Source organism: Stigmatopora argus, chromosome 14, assembly GCF_051989625.1.
Source record: "Stigmatopora argus isolate UIUO_Sarg chromosome 14, RoL_Sarg_1.0, whole genome shotgun sequence".
NCBI classification, from domain to species: Eukaryota; Metazoa; Chordata; class Actinopteri; order Syngnathiformes; family Syngnathidae; genus Stigmatopora; species Stigmatopora argus.
In genome coordinates this window covers 11,094,791-11,118,368 of record NC_135400.1, presented here as the reverse complement: position 1 = coordinate 11,118,368, position 23,578 = coordinate 11,094,791, and the positions used below count along the sequence as shown (strand labels likewise).

General features: G+C 37.5%; 2 protein-coding genes across 37 annotated transcripts; one reads left to right on the top strand and one right to left on the bottom strand.

Annotated features, from left to right (window-relative positions):
* Positions 1–4: 4 nt before the first annotated feature.
* LOC144087896 (uncharacterized) lies at positions 5–8,378 on the top strand. The gene is made up of 12 exons (XM_077618011.1): positions 5–110; positions 176–297; positions 388–569; positions 653–710; positions 851–867; positions 949–1,583; positions 1,650–1,740; positions 4,349–4,466; positions 5,468–5,585; positions 6,879–6,998; positions 7,545–7,667; positions 7,792–8,378. Exons 2-6 carry the CDS (start codon positions 211–213, stop codon positions 968–970), a joined length of 366 nt encoding a protein of 121 aa, XP_077474137.1. The 5' UTR covers positions 5–110; positions 176–210; the 3' UTR covers positions 971–1,583; positions 1,650–1,740; positions 4,349–4,466; positions 5,468–5,585; positions 6,879–6,998; positions 7,545–7,667; positions 7,792–8,378.
* LOC144087890 (uncharacterized) lies at positions 7,420–22,884 on the bottom strand. Of its 36 annotated transcripts, none has more exons than XM_077617974.1 (16): positions 22,612–22,884; positions 18,484–21,949; positions 18,297–18,366; positions 18,067–18,183; positions 17,926–17,958; positions 17,769–17,785; positions 17,562–17,687; positions 17,053–17,486; positions 16,896–16,986; positions 13,960–14,077; positions 11,836–11,948; positions 10,283–10,400; positions 9,743–9,862; positions 9,362–9,430; positions 9,091–9,194; positions 7,420–9,025 (listed from the first exon to the last, which is right to left on the bottom strand). In XM_077617974.1, exon 2 carries the CDS (start codon positions 21,827–21,829, stop codon positions 20,660–20,662), a length of 1,170 nt encoding a protein of 389 aa, XP_077474100.1. In that variant the 5' UTR covers positions 21,830–21,949; positions 22,612–22,884; the 3' UTR covers positions 7,420–9,025; positions 9,091–9,194; positions 9,362–9,430; positions 9,743–9,862; positions 10,283–10,400; positions 11,836–11,948; positions 13,960–14,077; positions 16,896–16,986; positions 17,053–17,486; positions 17,562–17,687; positions 17,769–17,785; positions 17,926–17,958; positions 18,067–18,183; positions 18,297–18,366; positions 18,484–20,659. The 36 variants fall into 36 exon arrangements, with proteins under 36 accessions (XP_077474100.1, XP_077474101.1, XP_077474129.1 ...); XM_077617975.1 differs by having other exon boundaries at positions 17,053–17,457; XM_077618003.1 differs by having other exon boundaries at positions 22,612–22,878.
* Between the last annotated feature and the right edge of the window lie 694 nt (positions 22,885–23,578).

Here is a 23,578-nt window from a genome sequence, read left to right as displayed (position 1 = left end):
GGACGGACGGACGGCACGGACGGACGGACGGCACGGACGGACGGACGGCACGGACGGACGGACGGACGGCACGGACGGCACGGACGGCACGGACGGACAGAGGGATCAAGGTGAGTGCAAAATTCAGCACACCTTGCTAAAAAAATGTAATTAATTTATTGGAAAAATTTCAAAGACTTGAACCTTTTTTTCCCCCGTGGACTTTTGGGCATGAACGGACGGCAAAGATGGACGGCAAAGATGGACGGCAAGGATGGACGGCAAGGACGGACGGCAGGGACAGACGGAGGGATCAAGGTGAGTGCAAAATTCAGCACACCTTGCTAAAAAAATGTAATTAATTTATTGGAAAAATTTCAAAGACTTGAACCTTTTTTTCCCCCGTGGACTTTTGGGCATGAACGGACGGCAAAGATGGACGGCAAGGACGGACGGCAGGGACGGACGGACGGCAGGGACGGACGGACGGCAGGGACGGACGGACGGCAGGGACGGACGGACGGCAGGGACGGACGGACGGCAGGGACGGACGGCAGGGACGGACGGCAGGGACAGACGGAGGGATCAAGGTGAGTGCAAAATTCAACACACTTTGCCAAAAAAAAAATATTGGAAAATGTTCAAAGACTTGAACTTTTTTTCTACTCTGCGGACTTTTGGGCATGGACGGACGGCAGGGACCGACGGCAGGGACAGACAGAGGGATCAAGGTGAGTGCAAAATTCAGCACACTTTGCAAAAAAAAATTCCTTAAATTATTGGAAATTTCCAAAAGCTATAACTTTCCCCCCCCCCCCCCCCCCTGCGGACTTTTGGGCGTGGACGGACGGCACGGACTGATGGACGACAGGGACAGAGACAACTGCGGTGAGTCGGCCACGCCCGCCGGCCCGTGCCGTCGTCCAATCGCAAGCCGAGCCCATTCCACCCGTGTTTGCTCTCTTTCAGCGTGCTTCACGGGTACGTGTAAACTAGGAGTCTTGAGGCCCTGTCGTTGGTGTTAGTGACTGGCGGCCATCTTACGACAGACACTCTGAATTGGCTCAATTCTTCAAACGTTTTGGTTGGAAGGAGGTAAGTGATCCAAGATGGCGGCGCGGGTGGATGCAGCTGGCTCTTGCTCTCCAGTTTGGTGTTTTGTTTCCTCAGTCTTGTCGTTGTTTGCTAACATCTGCCAGGCAAACCTTTTCTACAGTCGCCAGGATTTGGTTGCTCTCGGGAGGAGATGCCATAAATCCATCAGAGCAGATTGCCAACGAACCTGCCGCATGTCCCCGAGGACATCTCGAGACGACCAATTTCGTCATACGCTGCTGTGTATGATGACAATTAGGCTTTTGATGATTCGATGATGATGATCAAGCCCATGTCTGAACAGTTAGCAATCCCTCATTTTCTGTTGCTTTGGGGATATTTTTGCGCCACTTCCTCTTGATTTTGAGGGAATTGATCGCATCACTCACATTACAAAAAAGATAGGGTTGTTGGAAAAAATATTATAGAAAATAATTCAAATTCACAAGATGGGGAAGACGTGCTGGCGGCTGTCATGGAGTTCCGTGCGCATCGGTCGCGCCATGCAGGCAAGCCCCGCCCCCCCAGGGATGGAATTTGTCCGTCCGTCCGCTTAATCGGGTCTTTGCTTTCAGCTGGACGAGAGCGGGAAGTCGGTCTTCACCGTTCTGTGGGGGGACGTGGCCGCTGAATTGAGGAAGGTGAAGAACTGCGTCATCTGTTACGGTGGGTAGCCACAAGAGATTTGGCCGGCTTTTGGTCGGGGGAAAAAAGGCTTTTATCTGTCCATCGTTAGGCTTTTTTTTCCCCTAAAAAATGACAATGTTTACATAGTCATTTTTTGGGAAAAAAGGCTTACAATAGATGGTCGTTTTTTTTTTGTTTTTTTTTAAAGCCTTATACATTGTTTTTGTTTTAAAGCCTTACAAAAAAGCCTTAAAAATGACCATGTATAGTAAAGCTTTATTCTTAAAAAAATATATAGTATATATAGTAAGGCTTTTTTTTCTAAAAAATAACATAATATAGTAAGGCTTTTAAAAAAAAAAACGACATAGTATAGTAAGGCTTTTTTTTTCTTAAAAAAACGACAAAGTATGGTAAGGCTTTTTTCTTAAAAAACGACACAGTATAGTAAGGCTTTTTTTCCTAAAAAAGGACATAGCATAGTAAGGCGGTTTCCCCCTAAAAACGACATAGTATAGTAAGGCTTTTTTCTTTAAAAAAATTACATAGTATATAGTAAGGCTTTTTTTCTTAAGAAAAAACGACAGTATAGTAAGGCTTTTTTTTTTTAAATTAAAAAACGACATATTTTAGTAAGGCTTTAAAAAAAGACAGATAGTAAGGCTTTTTTTTAAATTAAAAAACGACAGATAGTAAGGCTTTTTAAAATTAAAAAACGACAGATACTAAGGCTTTTTAAATTAAAAAATGACAGATAGTAAGGCTTTTTTTAATTAAAAAATGACATAGTATAGTAAGGCTTTTTTCTTTTAAAAACGACATAGTATAGTAAGGCTTTTTTTCTTAAAAAACAACATAGTATAGTAAGGCTTTTTTATTTAAAAAACGACAGTATAGTCAAGCTTTTTCTTAAAAAACGACATAGTATAGTAAGCCTTTTTTCTTAAAAAAAACAACATAGTATAGTAAGGCTATTTTTTCTTAAAAAACGACATAGTATAGTAAGGCTTTTTTTCTTAAAAAAACGACATAGTATAGTAAGGCTTTTTTTCTTAAAAAACGACATAGTATAGTAAGGCTTTTTTAATTAAAAAAAATGACATAGTATAGTAAGGCTTTTTTTCCTTAAAAAACGACAGTATAGTAAGGCTTTTTTTTCCTAAAAACGACATAGTATAGTAAGGCTTTTTTTAAAATTAAAAAACGACATAGTATAGTAAGGCTTTTTTTAAAATTAAAAAACGACATAGTATATCGTAAGGCTTTTTTCCTTAAAAAACGAATCAGTATAGTAAGGCTTTTTTTCCTAAAAAAAATGACATAGTATAGTTAGGCTTTTTTTCTTAAAAAACGACATAGTATAGTAAGGCTTTTTTTCCTAAAAAACGACATAGTATAGTAAGGCTTTTTTTCCTAAAAAAACGACACAGTATAGTAAGGCTTTTTCCCTAAAAAAAACGACATAATATAGTAAGGTTTTTTTTTTTTTCTTAAAAAACGACATAGTATAGTAAGGCTTTTTTCCCCTAAAAAACGACATAGTGTAGTAAGGCTTTTTTCCCTAAAAACGACATAGTATAGTAAGGCTTTTTTCTTAAAAAACGACACAGTATAGTAAGGCTTTTTTCTTAAAAAACGACATAGTATAGTAAGGCTTTTTTTCCTAAAAAACGACACAGTATAGTAAGGCTTTTTCCCTAAAAAACGACATAATATAGTAAGGTTTTTTTTTTCTTAAAAAACGACATAGTATAGTAAGGCTTTTTTCCCCTAAAAAACGACATAGTATATATAGTAAGGCTTTTTTCCCTAAATAACGACATAGTATAGTAAGGCTTTTTTTTTCTAAAAAAACGACATAGTATAGTAAGGTTTTTTTCCTAAAAAACGACATAGTATAGTAAGGCTTTTTTTCTTAAAAAACGACACAGTATAGTAAGGCTTTTTTCTTAAAAAACGACATAGTATAGTAAGGCTTTTTTTCCTAAAAAACGACATAGTATACTAAGGCTTTTTTTCCTAAAAAACGACATAGTATAGTAAAGCTTTTTTCCTAAAAAACGACATAGTATATATAGTAAGGCTTTTTTCCCTAAATAACGACATAGTATAGTAAGGCTTTTTTTTTTCTAAAAAAACGACATAGTATAGTAAGGTTTTTTTCCTAAAAAACGACATAGTGTAGTAAGGCTTTTTTTTCCCTAAAAAAAATGACATAGTATAGTAAGGCTTTATTTTTTTTAAAACGACATAGTATAGTAAGGCTTTTTTTCCTAAAAAACGACATAGTATAGTAAGGCTTTTTTCCTAAAAAACGACACAGTATAGTAAGGCTTTTTTCCTAAAAAACGACACAGTATAGTAAGGCTTTTTTCCTAAAAAACGACATAGTATAGTAAGGCTTTTTCCCTAAAAAAACGACATAATATAGTAATGTTTTTTTTCTTAAAAAACGACATAGTATAGTAAGGCTATTTTTCCCTAAAAAACGACATAGTATAGTAAGGCTTTTTTTCTTAAAAAAACGACATAGTATAGTAAGGATTTTTTCCCTAAAAAAAACGACATAGTATAGTAAGGCTTTTAAAAAAAATGACCATGTATAGTAAGCCTCATCTCATTTTCTGAACTGCTTTATCCTCATTAGGGTAGCGGGGGATGCTGGAGCCAATCCCATTTGTCTCCAGGCCAGAGGCGGGGGACATCCTGAATCGGTGGCCAGACGATCTTAGGGTACAAGGAGACGGACAACCACGCACTGTATAGTAAGTCTTTTTTTCCTTAAAAACGACATGGTATAGTAAGGCTTTTTTTCCCTAAAAAAACGACATAGTATAGTAAGGCTTTTTTTCCTAAAAAACGACATAGAATAGTAAGGGTTTTTTTCTCAAAAAACGACATAGTATATAAAGGGTTTTTTCCCTAAAAAACGACATAGTATAGTAAGGCTTTTTTTTTCTTAAAAAACGACATAGTATACAAAGGGTCTTTTCCCTAAAAAACGACATAGTATAGTAAGCCTTTCCCCCCCCCCAAAAAAAACAGCATAGTATTGTAAGGTTTTTTCCCTAAAAAACGACATAGTATAGTAAGGCTTTTTTTCTTAAAAAAACGACATAGTATAGTAAGGCTTTTTTCCCCCAAAAACGACATAGTATAGTAAGGCTTTTTTTCTTAAAAAACGACATAGTATAGTAAGGCTTTTTTTCCTAAAAAACGACATAGTATAGTAAGGCTTTTTTCCCCCAAAAATGACATAGTATAGTAAGGGTATTTTCCCCAAAAAAAGGACATAGTATAGTAAGGCTTTTTTTTTCCTAAAAAAACGACATAGTATAGTAAGGCTTTTTTTCCCTAAAAACGACATAGTATAGTAAGGTTTTTTCCCTAAAAATGACATGGTATAGTAAGGGTTTTTTTCTTAAAAAAACGACATAGTATAGTAAGGCTTTTTTTCCTAAAAAAACGACATAGTATAGTAAGGCTTTTTTACCTAAAAAAGGACATAGTATAGTAAGGCTTTTTTCCCCAAAAAATGACATAGTATAGTAAGGCTATTTTCCCCCAAAACGACATAGTATAGTAAGGCTTTTTTCCCTAAAAAAATGACATAATATAGTAAGGCTTTTTTTCCTAAAAAAACGACATAGTATAGTAAGGCTTTTTTCCCTAAAAAAAAAAAACGAAAGTATAGTAAGGCTTTTAAAAAAAATGACCATGTATAGTAAGCCTCATCTCATTTTCTGAACTGCTTTATCCTCATTAGGGTAGCGGGGGATGCTGGAGCCAATCCCATTTGTCTCCAGGCCAGAGGCGGGGGACATCCTGAATCGGTGGCCAGACGATCTTAGGGTACAAGGAGACGGACAACCACGCACTGTATAGTAAGTCTTTTTTCCTTAAAAACGACATGGTATAGTAAGGCTTTTCCTAAAAAAACGACATAGTATAGTAAGGCTTTTTTCCCCTAAAAAACGACATAGTATAGTAAGGCTTTTTTTCCTAAAAACCGACATAGTATAGTAAGGTTTTTTTTTCTCAAAAAACGACATAGTATACAAAGGTTTTTTTCCCTAAAAACGACATAGTATAGTAAGGCTTTTTTTCCTAAAAAACGACATGGTATAGTAAGCCTTTTTTTCCTAAAAAAAAACAGCATAGTATAGTAAGGTTTTTTCCCTAAAAAACGACATAGTATAGTAAGGCTTTTTTTCTTAAAAAAACGACATAGTATAGTAAGGCTTTTTTCCCTCAAAAACGACATAGGCTTTTTTTCCTAAAAAAATGACATAGTATAGTAAGGCTTTTTTCCCCAAAAAATGACATAGTATAGTAAGGCTATTTTCCCCAAAAAACGACATAGTATAGTAAGGCTTTTTTCCCTCAAAAACGACAGGCTTTTTTTCCTAAAAAAACGACATAGTATAGTAAGGCTATTTTCCCCAAAAAACGACATAGTATAGTAAGGCTTTTTTTTTCTAAAAAAACGACAGTATAGAAAGGGTTTTTTCCCTAAAAAACGACATAGTATAGTAAGGCTTTTTTCCCTAAAAAAACGACATAATATAGTAAGGCTTTTTTTCCTAAAAAAAACGACATAGTATAGTAAGGCTTTTTTCCCCTAAAAACGACATAGTATAGTAAGGTTTTTTCCCTAAAAATGACATAATATAGTAAGGTTTTTTTTTTCTTAAAAAATGACATAGTATAGTAATGCTTTTTTCCCTAAAAAACAACATAGTATAGTAAGGCTTTTTTTTCCTAAAAAAACGACATAGTATAGTAAGGCTTTTTTCCCTAAAAAAACGACATAGTATAGTAAGGCTTTTTTTCTTAAAAAACGACATAGTATAGTAAGGCTTTTTTTCTTAAAAAACGACATAATATAGTAAGGTTTTTTTTCTTCTTAAAAAACGACATAGTATAGTAAGGCTTTTTTCCCTAAAAAAACGACATAGTATAGTAAGGCTTTTTTTCTTAAAAAACGACATAGTATAGTAAGGCTTTTTTTCTTAAAAAACGACAATACAGTAAGGTTTTTTTTCTTCTTAAAAAACGACATAGTATAGTAAGGCTTTTTTCCCTAAAAAAACGACATAGTATAGTAAGGCTTTTAAAAAAAATGACCATGTATAGTAAGCCTCATCTCATTTTCTGAACTGCTTTATCCTCATTAGGGTAGCGGGGGATGCTTGAGCCAATCCCATTTGTCTCCACGCCAGAGGCGGGGGACATCCTGAATCGGTGGCCAGCCGATCTTAGGGTACAAGGAGATGGACAACCACACACACTGTATAGTAAGTCTTTTTTCCTTAAAAACATCATAGTATAGTAAGGCTTTTTTTCTTTAAAAAACGACATAGTATAGTAAGGCTTTTTTTCTTTAAAAAAACGACATAGTATAGTAAGGGTTTTTTTTCTCAATATACGACATAGTATCCAAAGGGTTTTTTCCCTAAAAAACGACATGGTATAGTAAGCCTTTTTTTCCTAAAAAAAAAAAAAACAGCATAGTATAGTAAGGTTTTTTCCCTAAAAAACGACATAGTATAGTAAGGCTTTTTCCCCCTAAAAAACGACATAGTATAGTAAGGCTTTTTTCCCTAAAAACGACATAGTATAGTAAGGCTTTTTTCGTAAAAAACATGACACAATGTATAACAAAGCTGTATTCATTAAAAACGACATAGAATAATAAGCCTTTTTTCTCAAAAAAACGACCATGTATAGTAAAGCTTTATTTCTTAAAAAAAACGACATAGTATAGAAAGGCATATGTAAGCTACAGCATGGAGGAAATGTTCCCCGCAAGTTACCTAACGCCTTGCCTTGTTTGTTGACAGACTTGTACCGGCGCCCCACGGATTGCGCCTGCATCCAGGAGTCTCCGGCGCCCCAGTGAGCGGAGGCTGACACGGTCATGCAGTTGGGACAGATGCACATCGCCACCGCCTTCGTCATGCCAGGTAGAAAACCGTGTCGCGACCGTAAAGATATTAGCACCGTAGGACAAAAATGTTGTCATCTTAGGCAGTGTTGAGAAATAATTGTCTTTGTGTCATGACCGATGCATTGGACAACGTGGAAGAGGAGTGGGAGGAGAAGAACGGGTGCAACCGACCGATCGACAAGTCAAGTCCTGCTTGCCTCACCCCTGACAGCCGTGGGTTTGAGGTGTGTCCCCGTCATTCGGCATACGTGGATGTGGACGAGGGCGACTGGCAGAACAACGCCACCATGCGGTTCTTCGACAGCCGGCGGTTGTGGTGGGAATGCCAACCAATAAAAGTTTGGGTGGCTTATTTGAAATCCTAGCTAATAGCCAGTGTCTTGTTTTTTTTAGGCCAATTCTTTTAACTAATTTTTATGTAATGTTTAAATGGAAAATTTAATTTTTGAAAGTTTATTTTAGAAAAAGGTAATTTGTCTTATGTCGCAGGTGTCTCTCCCCGCCGAAGGCGGGGAGAGGCACCAAGAGTACGTCTGCGGGACGCGAACCAGCTTCCACTCGGTGGTAGGCGCATACTCTACTGTGTGCGCCAAGGGGCCCACCCACACACCCACTAAACTTCGACCGGCTAAGTCTTTTCGGTAAGAGGGCGCTGGAGTGATTTTGGCTAAGTGTGTAAGACGCCTCCGTACTCAGCATGGTCCTGTCCAATAAAAGTTTTCTTGTCTATTGTTTTTTTAGGCCAATTCTTTTAACTAATTTTGATGTAATGTTTAAATGTCAAATTTAATTTTTGAAAGTTTATTTTAGTAAAAGGTAATTTGTCTTATGTCGCAGGTGTCTCTCCCCGCCGAAGGCGGGGAGAGGCACCAAGAGTACATCTGCGGGACGCGAACCAGCTTCCACTCGGTGGTAGGCGCATACTCTACTGTGTGCGCCAAGGGGCCCACCCACACACCCACTAAACTTCGACCGGCTAAGTCTTTTCGGTAAGAGGGCGCTGGAGTGATTTTGGCTAAGTGTGTAAGACGCCTCCGTACTCAGCATGGTCCTGTCCAATAAAAGTTTTCTTGTCTATTGTTTTTTTAGGCCAATTCTTTTAACTAATTTTGATGTAATGTTTAAATGTCATATTTAATTTTCGAAAGTTTATTTTAGTAAAAGGTAATTAGTCTTATGTCGCAGGTTGAAAGTTTATTTTAGTAAAAGTCCTGCAAGACAAAAGTCACAAAATGGTTAAGAATGTGTGACTGTACTCAAGTCTCGTTTAATGGGCCAAAAGGTCTTACACTCTTGACAATTCTGGCATTTTAAAAGAAAGCTGGAATTCCTCCTGCGTCAGCCCCTTGGTGAAATCAACATCCGCAAGTGAGTCTAAGAAAAACAAAAGAAAAGAAATATTTTCTGCACAGCAACATGAATGTCTCTTTTAAACTTACTTTTTTTGTCTTCAGGTGTCCTCGCTCTCGCTTTCCTTTGGGAAACCTTTTCGTTGGAAGACTGTCCATCCCACAAGTCATCCATTTTTGCCGTTGTCACTCATCTGAAAAAATAAAAATAAAAGTTGACAGCAAAGTATCTCTTGTTCTATTATGTGACCTTGACTTTGATTTATTAAAAAAAAATGTTTCATTCGAAAAACTATTTTGTAAGGGGATGTGGGTATGCACACGCACTAGGATCGCTGCAACAAGGCAAGACATCACCTACCGAGTCAATACAAAGGCGACCGGTCGGGGCGGCGCTTCATCCGCAAGCTGGTCCCAAAACTACTCCATCCTGTCAGAAAGATCATTTTTTAAAGAAAAAAGCCTTACTATACCGTCTTTTTTTAAAGAAAAAGCCTTACTATACTATGTCGTTTTTTAAGAAAAAAAGCCTTACTATAGTATATCGTTTTTAAAAAAAGCCTTACTATACTTTGTCGTTTTTAAGAAAAAAAGCCTTACTATACTATGTCGTTTTTTTTAAGAAAAAGGCCTTACTATACTATGTCGTTTTTTAAAGAAAAAAAGCCTTACTATACTATGTCGTTTTTTAAAGAAAAGAAGCCTTACTATACTATGTTGTTTTTAAGGAAAAAAGACTTACTATACAGTGTGCGTGGTTGTCCATCTCCTTGTACCCTAAGATCGGCTGGCCACCGATTCAGAATGTCCGCCGCCTCTGGCCTGGAGACAGCTTGGATTGGCTCCAGCATCCCCCGCTAGCCTAATGAGGATAAAGCGGTTCAGAAAATGAGATGAGACTTACTATACATGGTCATTTAAAAAAAAAAGCCTTACTATACATGGTCATTTTTTTTTAAAGAAAAAGCCTTACTATACTATGTCGTTTAAGGAAAAAAGCCTTACTATACTATGTCGTTTTTTAGGAAAAAAAGGCTTACTATACCATGTCGTTTTTTAGGAAAAAAAGCCTTACTATACTATGTTGTTTTTAGGGAAAAAAAACTTTGTATACTATGTCATTTTTTGAGAAAAAAAAACCTTACTATACTATGTCGGTTTTTAGGAAAAAAAGCCTTACTATACTATGTCGTTTTTTAGGGGAAAAAAGCCTTACTATACTATGTCGTTTTTTAGGAAAAGCCTTACTATACCATGTCGTTTTTAAGGAAAAAAGACTTACTATACAGTGCGTGGTTGTCCGTCTCCTTGTACCCTAAGATCGTCTGGCCACCGATTCAGGATGTCCCCCGCCTCTGGCCTGGAGACAAATGGGATTGGCTCCAGCATCCCCCGCTACCCTAATGAGGATAAAGCAGTTCAGAAAATGAGATGAGGCTTACTATACATGGTCATTTTTTTTAAAAGCCTTACTATACTTTCGGTTTTTTTTTAGGGAAAAAAGCCTTACTATACTATGTCGTTTTTTTAGGAAAAAAAGCCTTACTATATTATGTCATTTTTTTTAGGGAAAAAAGCCTTACTATACTATGTCGTTTTTGGGGAAAATAGCCTTACTATACTATGTCATTTTTTGGGGAAAAAAGCCTTACTATACTATGTCCTTTTTTAGGTAAAAAAGCCTTACTATACTATGTCGTTTTTTTTAGGAAAAAAAGCCTTACTATACTATGTCGTTTTTTTTAAGAAAAAAAGCCTTACTATACCATGTCATTTTTAGGGAAAAAACCTTACTATACTATGTCGTTTTTAGGGAAAAAAAGCCTTACTATACTATGTCGTTTTTTTAGGGAAAAAAAAGCCTTACTATACTATGTCGTTTTTTGGGGGAAAATACCCTTACTATACTATGTCATTTTTTGGGGAAAAAAGCCTTACTATACTATGTCGTTTTTTAGGGGGAAAAAAGCCTTACTATACTATGTCGTTTAAGAAAAAAAGCCTTACTATACTATGTCGTTTAAGAAAAAAAGCCTTACTATACTATGTCATTTTTTTAGGAAAAAAAGCCTTACTATACTATGTTGTTTTTTAGGGAAAAAAGCATTACTATACTATGTCATTTTTTAAGAAAAAAAAAAGCCTTACTATATTATGTCATTTTTAGGGAAAAAACCTTACTATACTATGTCGTTTTTAGGGGAAAAAAGCCTTACTATGCCATGTCGTTTTTTTTTGGAAAAAAAGCCTTACTATATTATGTCGTTTTTTTAGGGAAAAAAGCCTTACTATACTATGCTGTTTTTTTGGGGGGAAAAAAAGCCTTACTATACTATGTCGTTTTTTTAGAGGAAAAAAAAGCCTTACTATACTATGTCGTTTTTTGGGGGAAAATAGCCTTACTATACTATGTCATTTTTTGGGGAAAAAAGCCTTACTATACTATGTCGTTTTTTAGGAAAAAAAGCCTTACTATACTATGTCGTTTTTTTAGGAAAAAAAGCCTTACTATACTATGTCGTTTTTTAGGGAAAAAACCTTACAATACTATGCTGTTTTTTTTTGGGGGGGGGGGGGAGGGGAGGCTTCCTCTACTATGTCGTTTTTTAGGGAAAAGACCCTTTGTATACTATGTCATTTTTTAAGAAAAAAAAGCCTTACTATACTATGTCGTTTTTTAGGGAAAAAACCCTTTGTATACTATGTCGTTTTTGAGAAAAAAACCCTTACTATTCTATGTCGTTTTTTAGGAAAAAAAGCCTTACTATACTATGTCGTTTTTTAGGGAAAAAAAGCCTTACTATACCATGTCGTTTTTAAGGAAAAAAGACTTACAGTGCGTGGTTGTCCGTCTCCTTGTACCCTAAGATCGTCTGGCCACCGATTCAGGATGTCCCCCGCCTCTGGCCTGGAGACAAATGGGATTGGCTCCAGCATCCCCCGCTACCCTAATGAGGATAAAGCAGTTCAGAAAATGAGATGAGGCTTACTATACATGGTCATTTTTTTTAAAAGCCTTACTATACTTTCGGTTTTTTTTTAGGGAAAAAAGCCTTACTATACTATGTCGTTTTTTTAAGAAAAAAAGCCTTACTATACTATGTCATTTTTTTAAAGAAAAAAGCCTTACTATACTATGTCGTTTTTTAGGGAAAAATAGCCTTACTGTACTATGTCGTTTTTTTAAGAAAAAAGCCTTACTATACTATGTCGTTTTTTAGGGAAAAATAGCCTTACTATACTATGTCGTTTTTTAGGGAAAAATAGCCTTACTATACTATGTCGTTTTTTTAGGGAAAAATAGCCTTACTATACTATGTCGTTTTTTTAAGAAAAAAGCCTTACTATACTATGTCGTTTTTTAAGAAAACCTTACTATACTGTGTCGTTTTTTAATTTAAAAAAGCCTTACTATCTGTCGTTTTTTAATTTAAAAAAAAAGCCTTACTATCTGTCTTTTTTTAAAGCCTTACTAAAATATGTCGTTTTTTAATTTTAAAAAAAAGCCTTATATACTGTTGTTTTTTCTTAAGAAAAAAAGCCTTACTATATACTATGTCATTTTTTTAAAGAAAAAAGCCTTACTATACTATGTCATTTTTAGGGGGAAAACGCCTTACTATGCTATGTCCTTTTTTAGGAAAAAAGCCTTACTATACTATGTCGTTTTTTAGGGGGAAAAGCCTTACTATATTATGTCGTTTTTTAAGAAAAAAAAGCTTACTATATGATGACAAGTAGGCTTTTTGTGTTGTGATAATGACGACAGGGCCTATGTCCGATTATTATTATTATGTCGTTTTTTAGGGAAAAAAGCCTTACTGTACTATGTCGTTTTTTTAAGAAAAAAAGCCTTACTATATATACTATTTCGTTTTTTAAGAAAAAAAGCCTTACTATACTATGTCATTTTTTAAGAAAAAAGCCTTACTATACTATGTCGTTTTTTAAGAAAAAAAAAAGCCTTACTATACTATGTCGTTTTTTAGGGAAAAAAGCCTAACTATACTATGTTGTTTTTTAAGAAAAAAAGCCTACTATCCTATGTCGTTTTTTTGGGGAAAAATAGCCTTACTATACTATGTCGTTTTTTAAGAAAAAAAGCCTTACTATACTATGTTGTTTTTTAGGGGAAAAAAGCCTTACTATACTATGTCGTTTTTTAAGAAAAAAAGCCTTACTATACTATGTCGTTTTGCAAGAAAAAAGCCTTACTATAATATGTCGTTTTTTAATTTTAAAAAAGCCTAACTATTCTGTCATTTTTTAAAGAAAAAAAGCCTTACTAAACTGTCGTTTTTTAAGTAAATAAGACTTACTATACAATGTTGTTTTTTAAGAAAAAAAGCCTTACTATACTATGTCGTTTTTTAAGAAAAAAAGCCTTACTATACTATGTCGTTTTTTAAGAAAAAAAAGCCTAACTATACTATGTTGTTTTTTGGGGGGAAAAAAAAGCCTTACTATACTATGTCGTTTTTTTAGAGGAAAAAAAAGCCTTACTATACTATGTCGTTTTTTGGGGGAAAATAGCCTAACTATACTATGTCATTTTTTGGGGAAAAAAGCCTTACTATACTATGTCGTTTTTTAGGAAAAAAAGCCTTACTATACTATGTCGTTTTTTAGGAAAAAAAGCCTTACTATACTATGTCGTTTTTTAGGGAAAAAACCTTACAATACTATGCTGTTTTTTTTTTTTTTGAAGGCTTACTATACTATGTCATTTTTTAGGGAAAAGACCCTTTGTATACTATGTCGTTTTTTAAGAAAAAAAAGCCTTACTATACTATGTCGTTTTTTAGGGAAAAAACCCTTTGTATACTATGTCGTTTTTTGAGAAAAAAACCCTTACTATTCTATGTCGTTTTTTAGGAAAAAAAGCCTTACTATACTATGTCGTTTTTTAGGGAAAAAAGCCTTACTATACCATGTCGTTTTTAAGGAAAAAAGACTTACTATACAGTGCGTGGTTGTCCGTCTCCTTGTACCCTAAGATCGTCTGGCCACCGATTCAGGATGTCCCCCGCCTCTGGCCTGGAGACAAATGGGATTGGCTCCAGCATCCCCCGCTACCCTAATGAGGATAAAGCAGTTCAGAAAATGAGATGAGGCTTACTATACATGGTCATTTTTTTTAAAAGCCTTACTATACTATGTCGTTTTTTTTAGGGAAAAAAGCCTTACTATACTATGTCGTTTTTTTTAGGGAAAAAAGCCTTAGTATACTATGTCGTTTTTTTAAGAAAAAAAGCCTTACTATACTATGTCGTTTTTTTAAGAAAAAAGCCTTACTATACTATGTCGTTTTTTAGGGAAAAATAGCCTTACTATACTATGTCGTTTTTTTAGGGAAAAAAGCCTTACTATACTATGTCGTTTTTTTTAAATAAAAAAGCCTTACTATACTATGTCGTTTTTAGGAAAAAAAGCCTTACTATACTGTCGTTTTTTAAGGAAAAAAAGCCTTACTATACTACCGTAATTACTCGAATATAACACGCATATTTCTGCTATATAATTAATTCCAATAGTTGGGGGTGCGTGTTATAATCAATAACTAAAATAAATTACAAATTTTCGATCGAAAAAAGCATTGTCAAACTCACTTTGACGCACGGACATTGTGCAATTTCCAACTTTGAATTCAAAATACACGCATATTAAAGATCGTCAAGCCTCACAAACATCACAATCCTGCATTAATAAGCTGGAAAGTAGAATACTACATTGTAGTGTAGTACGTACTTGTATTTAGAAATATGTCCAGCGGGGGGCAGTACATTCCCTTGTTACATGTGATAGTCTTTTCCATTGTGCATATCTTCAAATCATTTATTTATTCAATTTGTATGTTCCTTTTCTTGTTTGAGAATGACAATAGATATTTGAATTAAAACATGGTATTGTCAATTGAAATGTAGTCAATGTTCAAGGAAGTCTAAAAGGTATTGCAACATAACATGTCTACATGATATGTTTGTCCACTCTGTGTATCATCTATTGCCCTAAAATTCAAACGCATAACTCCACCAACTGGACGACACTCGACACGCTCGTACCTGAAGATTTCTCTATCCGGTTTTGAACAAAACAATCGTGAAACGAAGAAAAAAAGGTAAGATTTCTGATTTTCGTCAGCGGGAAATTTTAGGTGCGCACTATATTCGAGTACTGCGTTTTTCCAGATTTTTTTGGCCCAAAATTACCTGCGTGTTATTTTCGAGTGCGCGTTATATTCGAGTAATTACGGTATGTCGTTTTTAGGAAAAAAAGCCTTACTATACTGTCGTTTTTTAAGGAAAAAAAGCCTTACTATACTATGTCGTTTTTTTAATTAAAAAAGCCTTACTATACTATGTCGTTTTTTAAGAAAAAAAGCCTTACTATACTATGTCGTTTTTTTAAGAAAAAAAGCCTTACTATACTATGTCGTTTTTTAAGAAAATAGCCTTACTATATTATGTTGTTTTTTTTAAGAAAAAAGCCTTACTATACTATGTCGTTTTTTAAGAAAAAGCTTGACTATACTGTCGTTTTTTAAATAAAAAAGCCTTACTATACTATGTTGTTTTTAAGAAAAAAAGCCTTACTATACTGTGTCGTTTTTAAAAGAAAAAAGCCTTACTATACTATGTCGTTTTTTAATTTAAAAAAGCCTTACTATCTGTCATTTTTTAATTTAAAAAGCCTTAGTATCTGTCGTTTTTTAATTTAAAAAAGCCTTACTATCTGTCGTTTTTTAATTTTAAAAAAAGCCTTACTATCTGTCTTTTTTTAAAGCCTTACTAAAATATGTCGTTTTTTAATTTTAAAAAAAGCCTTACTATACTGTCGTTTTTTCTTAAGAAAAAAAGCCTTACAATATACTATGTCATTTTTTTAAAGAAAAAAGCCTTACTATACTATGTCATTTTTAGGGGGAAAACGCCTTACTATGCTATGTCCTTTTTTAGGAAAAAAGCCTTACTATACTATGTCGTTTTTTAAGAAAAAGCTTGACTATACTGTCGTTTTTTAAATAAAAAAGCCTTACTATACTATGTTGTTTTTTAAGAAAAAAAGCCTTACTATACTATGTCGTTTTTAAAAGAAAAAAGCCTTACTATACTATGTCGTTTTTAAAAGAAAAAAGCCTTACTATACTATGTCATTTTTTAATTAAAAAAAGCCTTACTATCTGTCATTTTTTAATTTAAAAAGCCTTAGTATCTGTCGTTTTTTAATTTTAAAAAGCCTTACTATCTGTCGTTTTTTAATTTTAAAAAAAGCCTTACTATCTGTCTTTTTTTAAAGCCTTACTAAAATATGTCGTTTTTTAATTTAAAAAAAAAAGCCTTACTATACTGTCGTTTTTTCTTAAGAAAAAAAGCCTTACTATATACTATGTAATTTTTTTAAAGAAAAAAGCCTTACTATACTATGTCGTTTTTAGGGGGAAACCGCCTTACTATGCTATGTCCTTTTTTAGGAAAAAAAGCCTTACTATACTGTGTCGTTTTTTAAGAAAAAAGCCTTACCATACTTTGTCGTTTTTTTAAGAAAAAAAAAGCCTTACTATACTATGTCGTTTTTTTTTTTAAAAGCCTTACTATATTATGTTATTTTTTAGAAAAAAAAGCCTTACTATATATACTATATATTTTTTTAAGAATAAAGCTTTACTATACATGGTCATTTTTAAGGCTTTTTTGTAAGGCTTTAAAACAAAAACAATGTATAAGGCTTTAAAAAAAAAAAAAAAAAAAAACGACCATCTATTGTAAGCCTTTTTTCCCAAAAAATGACTATGTATACATTGTCATTTTTTAGGGGAAAAAAAAGCCTAACGATGGACAGATAAAAGCCTTTTTTCCCCCGACCAAAAGCCGGCCAAATCTCTTGTGGCTACCCACCGTAACAGATGACGCAGTTCTTCACCTTCCTCAATTCAGCGGCCACGTCCCCCCACAGAACGGTGAAGACCGACTTCCCGCTCTCGTCCAGCTGAAAGCAAAGACCCGATTAAGCGGACGGACGGACAAATTCCATCCCTGGGGGGGCGGGGCTTGCCTGCATGGCGCGACCGATGCGCACGGAACTCCATGACAGCCGCCAGCACGTCTTCCCCATCTTGTGAATTTGAATTATTTTCTATAATATTTTTTCCAACAACCCTATCTTTTTTGTAATGTGAGTGATGCGATCAATTCCCTCAAAATCAAGAGGAAGTGGCGCAAAAATATCCCCAAAGCAACAGAAAATGAGGGATTGCTAACTGTTCAGACATGGGCTTGATCATCATCATCGAATCATCAAAAGCCTAATTGTCATCATACACAGCAGCGTATGACGAAATTGGTCGTCTCGAGATGTCCTCGGGGACATGCGGCAGGTTCGTTGGCAATCTGCTCTGATGGATTTATGGCATCTCCTCCCGAGAGCAACCAAATCCTGGCGACTGTAGAAAAGGTTTGCCTGGCAGATGTTAGCAAACAACGACAAGACTGAGGAAACAAAACACCAAACTGGAGAGCAAGAGCCAGCTGCATCCACCCGCGCCGCCATCTTGGATCACTTACCTCCTTCCAACCAAAACGTTTGAAGAATTGAGCCAATTCAGAGTGTCTGTCGTAAGATGGCCGCCAGTCACTAACACCAACGACAGGGCCTCAAGACTCCTAGTTTACACGTACCCGTGAAGCACGCTGAAAGAGAGCAAACACGGGTGGAATGGGCTCGGCTTGCGATTGGACGACGGCACGGGCCGGCGGGCGTGGCCGACTCACCGCAGTTGTCTCTGTCCCTGTCGTCCATCAGTCCGTGCCGTCCGTCCACGCCCAAAAGTCCGCAGGGGGGGGGGGGGGGGGGAAAGTTATAGCTTTTGGAAATTTCCAATAATTTAAGGAATTTTTTTTTGCAAAGTGTGCTGAATTTTGCACTCACCTTGATCCCTCTGTCTGTCCCTGCCGTCCGTCCCTGCCGTCCGTCCATGCCCAAAAGTCCGCAGAGTAGAAAAAAAGTTCAAGTCTTTGAACATTTTCCAATATTTTTTTTTTGGCAAAGTGTGTTGAATTTTGCACTCACCTTGATCCCTCCGTCTGTCCCTGCCGTCCGTCCCTGCCGTCCGTCCCTGCCGTCCGTCCCTGCCGTCCGTCCGTCCCTGCCGTCCGTCCGTCCCTGCCGTCCGTCCTTGCCGTCCATCTTTGCCGTCCGTTCATGCCCAAAAGTCCACGGGGGAAAAAAAGGTTCAAGTCTTTGAAATTTTTCCAATAAATTACATTTTTTTAGCAAGGTGTGCTGAATTTTGCACTCACCTTGATCCCTCCGTCTGTCCCTGCCGTCCGTCCTTGCCGTCCATCCTTGCCGTCCATCTTTGCCGTCCATCTTTGCCGTCCGTTCATGCCCAAAAGTCCACGGGGGAAAAAAAGGTTCAAGTCTTTGAAATTTTTCCAATAAATTAATTACATTTTTTTAGCAAGGTGTGCTGAATTTTGCACTCACCTTGATCCCTCTGTCCGTCCGTGCCGTCCGTGCCGTCCGTCCGTGCCGTCCGTCCGTCCGTGCCGTCCGTGCCGTCCGTCCGTCCGTGCCGTCCGTGCCGTCCGTCCGTGCCGTCCGTCCGTCCATCCCTGCCGTCCGTCCCTGCCGTCCGTCCCTGCCGTCCGTCCCTGCCGTCCGTCCCTGCCGTCCGTCCCCAAAACTCAGCAGGGGAGAAAAGTGTCCAAAACTCCACTAGGGAGAAAAGCGTCCAAACCTCCACTGGGGAGAAAAGTGTCCATAAATCCACGGGTAAAAAAAAGTGTCCAAAACTCCACTAGGGAGAAAAGTGTCCAAAACTCCACTGGGGAGAAAAGTGTCCAAAAAGTGTCCAAAACTCCACTGGGGAGAAAAGTGTCCAAAAAGTGTCCAAAACTCCACTGGCGAGAAAAGTGTCCAAAACTCCACTGGGGAGAAAAGTGTCCAAAAAGTGTCCAAAACTCCACTGGGGAGAAAAGTGTCCAAAAAGTGTCCAAAACTCCACTAGGGAGAAAAGTATCCACAAATCAAAACTCAAAAGACCAAAATACTTACCTGCACCGGTAAAAAAGTGTCCAAAAGTCCACCAGTAAAAAAGTGTCCATAAATCCATGGGTAAAAAAGTGTCCAAAAAAGTGTCCAAAACTCCACTGGGGAGAAAAGTGTCCAAAAAGTGTCCAAAACTCCACTGGGGAGAAAAGTGTCCAAAAAGTGTCCAAAACTCCACTGGGGAGAAAAGTGTCCAAAAAGTGTCCAAAACTCCACTGGGGAGAAAAGTGTCCAAAAAGTGTCCAAAACTCCACTGGGGAGAAAAGTGTCCAAAAAGTGTCCAAAACTCCACTGGGGAGAAAAGTGTCCAAAAAGTGTCCAAAACTCCACTGGGGAGAAAAGTGTCCAAAAAGTGTCCAAAACTCCACTGGGGAGAAAAGTGTCCAAAAAGTGTCCAAAACTCCACTGGGGAGAAAAGTGTCCAAAAAGTGTCCAAAACTCCACTGGGGAGAAAAGTGTCCAAAAAGTGTCCAAAACTCCACTGGGGAGAAAAGTGTCCAAAAAGTGTCCAAAACTCCACTGGGGAGAAAAGTGTCCAAAAAGTGTCCAAAACTCCACTGGGGAGAAAAGTGTCCAAAAAGTGTCCAAAACTCCACTGGGGAGAAGTGTCCAAAAAGTGTCCAAAACTCCACTAGGGAGAAAAGTGTCCACAAATCAAAACTCAAAAGACCAAAATACTTACCTGCACCGGTAAAAAAAGTGTCCAAAAGTCCACCGGTAAAAAAGTGTCCATAAATCCACGGGTAAAAAAGTGTCCATAAATCCACGGGTAAAAAAGTGTCCAAAAGTCCACGGGTAAAAAAGTGTCCAAAACTCCACGGGTAAAAAAGTGTCCAAAACTCCACTGGGGAGAAAAGTGTCCAAAACTCCACTGGGGAGAAAAGTGTCCAAAAAGTGTCCAAAACTCCACTGGGGAGAAAAGTGTCCAAAAAGTGTCCAAAAATCCACCTGGGAGAAAAGTGTCCAAAAAGTGTCCAAAACTCCACTGGGGAGAAAAGTGTCCAAAAAGTGTCCAAAACTCCACTGGGGAGAAAAGTGTCCAAAAAGTGTCCAAAACTCCACTGGGGAGAAAAGTGTCCAAAAAGTGTCCAAAACTCCACTGGGGAGAAGTGTCCAAAAAGTGTCCAAAACTCCACTGGGGAGAAAAGTGTCCAAAAAGTGTCCAAAACTCCACTGGGGAGAAGTGTCCAAAAAGTGTCCAAAACTCCACTAGGGAGAAAAGTGTCCACAAATCAAAACTCAAAAGACCAAAATACTTACCTGCACCGGTAAAAAAGTGTCCAAAAGTCCACCGGTAAAAAAGTGTCCATAAATCCACGGGTAAAAAAGTGTCCATAAATCCACGGGTAAAAAAGTGTCCAAAAGTCCACGGGTAAAAAAGTGTCCAAAACTCCACGGGTAAAAAAGTGTCCAAAACTCCACTGGGGAGAAAAGTGTCCAAAACTCCACTAGGGAGAAAAGTGTCCAAAAAGTGTCCAAAACTCCACTGGGGAGAAAAGTGTCCAAAAAGTGTCCAAAACTCCACTGGGGAGAAAAGTGTCCAAAAAGTGTCCAAAACTCCACTGGGGAGAAAAGTGTCCAAAACTCCACTAGGGAGAAAAGTGTCCACAAATCAAAACTCAAAGACCAAAATACTTACCTGCACCGGTAAAAAAGTGTCCAAAAGTCCACCGGTAAAAAAGTGTCCATAAATCCACGGGTAAAAAAAGTGTCCAAAACTCCACTGGGGAGAAAAAGTGTCCAAAACTCCACTGGGGAGAAAAAAAGTGTCCAAAACTCCACTGGGGAGAAAAAAAGTGTCCAAAACTCCACTGGGGAGAAAAAAAGTGTCCAAAACTCCACTGGGGAGAAAAAAAGTGTCCAAAACTCCACTGGGGAGAAAAAAAGTGTCCAAAACTCCACTGGGGAGAAAAAAAGTGTCCAAAACTCCACTGGGGAGAAAAAAAGTGTCCAAAACTCCACTGGGGAGAAAAAAAGTGTCCAAAACTCCACTGGGGAGAAAAAAAGTGTCCAAAACTCCACTGGGGAGAAAAAAAGTGTCCAAAACTCCACTGGGGAGAAAAAAAGTGTCCAAAACTCCACTGGGGAGAAAAAAAGTGTCCAAAACTCCACTGGGGAGAAAAAAAGTGTCCAAAACTCCACTGGGGAGAAAAAAAGTGTCCAAAACTCCACTGGGGAGAAAAAAAGTGTCCAAAACTCCACTGGGGAGAAAAAAAGTGTCCAAAACTCCACTGGGGAGAAAAAAAGTGTCCAAAACTCCACTGGGGAGAAAAAAAGTGTCCAAAACTCCACTGGGGAGAAAAAGTGTCCAAAAAGTGTCCAAAACTCCACTGGGGAGAAAAAGTGTCCAAAACTCCACTAGGGAGAAAAGTGTCCACAAATCAAAACTCAAAAGACCAAAATACTTACCTGCACCGGTAAAAAAAAGTGTCCAAAAGTCCACCGGTAAAAAAAGTGTCCAAAAGTCCACGGGTAAAAAAGTGTCCAAACGTCCACGGGTAAAAAAGTGTCCAAAACTCCACTGGGGAGAAAAGTGTCCAAAAAGTGTCCAAAACTCCACTGGGGAGAAAAGTGTCCAAAACTCCGCTGGGGAGAAGTGTCCATAAATCCATGGGTAAAAAAAGTGTCCAAAACTCCACTGTGAAGAAGTATCCATAAATCCGCCGTCCGTCCGTCTGTGCCGTCCATCCATGCCGTCCGTCCCTGCCGTCCGTCCATGCCGTCCGTCCATGCCGTCCGTCCGTCCATGCCGTCCGTCCATGCCGTCCGTCCGTCCATCCATGCCGTCCAGGTTGAACTTCACTTTAGTGTCCCGGAGGTACTGAGCCTGCTTGGTGCAGTCAGACCAGGTGGCCCCAGGCCTTTTAGAACTCAAGCCGCTGTCCAGGAAGATGTCCGTCAACTTAAAAAAGCCACACAGGGACAGAGTTTAGTCTGCTTTCTAAACAAACATTTATAGCCTTCATTCCATCGTGTACATACACTACAACAAGTGCATGCCATACAATGTGTGTCAATCAATCACATTTGCATTTAACATCATTAACCAAAACTTTGAGCCCATTCGCACCGACAAATAAGTGTATTTTTACAAACAAAATCATAGGAGTATGAACATTAGCTTAACTAACGCTCATTTAGCATCCACAATAAAGTACAGTTAGAAGCACTACGTGGACTCCCTGCTAGCGTAGCGATTAGCCATTCGCGGCTAGCGCTAGCCTCGTGCTAATCGCTCATTAGCATGATATTTCCACACAAAAAAAGACAGTTGGAATCCCGTAACAATAACCACCGCGTTAAGAACACCGCTCGGTTCTTATGAATACTTGCCCAATACATAATTTAGCAAAATAAAATTAAAATTTAAGCTTGAGGTTTAACCTTAACCCATGCTTGCTTAGCGGAGCTCACCATGGCGATCTTCAGCTCAAACTAAAGGCACACTTGTTCACTATAACAAGTAAGTAACTCGTAAGACATCAAAATAAACGCACACTTGTTCATTATAACAAGCAACTAACTCGTAAGACATTAAAATAAATGTTATAATTATTGTTATACCTGACTGGCGTGCAATAGGTCTGAGATACAGTGTGCCTAGCCCCACCACCTGAAGTCATTTGAAGTTAATCAGCGTGTTTTCGTCTCAGTGCCCTGTGATTGGCTGGCAAGCCATAGTTGGCCGTGATAGGCTCCAGCATCCCTGCAACCCCTGCGAAGTAAAGCGGTGCGGAAAACTATTGAATCAATGAATGATTTATTTTGAAAAACGGAATTATATCGGCACCATAAGATGGACCAGAGCTATTTTGTATAGCTACCAAAGAGATGTGTATTCTCAAATCAATAAAACTGAATACAGTATAAACCATTATATATATATATATATATATATATATATATATATATATATATATATATATATATATATATATATATATATATGTAATGGTTTAATTTGAAACAGCTGTATTCAGTTTTATTGAACCCATATATATATATATATATATTCTCGTCCTTAAAAGCCAAAAGTCAATATGTACTTGACTATTTGACTGTGGTTTCAAAGTAAACCATTACACGCGTATCTGTGTCTGTGCGCGTGTCTGTGTCTGTGCGCGCGTGTGTCTGTGCGCGCGTGTGTCTGTGCGCACGCGCGTCTGTGTGCGCGGGTCTGTGCGCGCGTCTGTGCGCGCGTGTGTGTGTGTATGTGTGTGTGTGTGTGATGGTTTACTTTGAAACCGCAGTCAAATAGTCAAATACATATTAACTTTTGGATTTTTAGGAAGAGAAAATGACTAGAGTCCAACCATTATGACTAATTTGTGGCATCCAGGAGCTAAAATCTGTCATCGCCGCTGGCTAAAACTGCCAGATGGATTTACAAACAGTGGAAACTCCCAGAAAACAAGCACACTGTATAGTAAGGCTTTTTTTCCCTTGAAACATTTTTAAAGTTGTTTAACAATCGCCGCCAGTGTCTCCGTCAAGGCAAAAAAAATAATTTCTGCGTCATCATACATTTTTC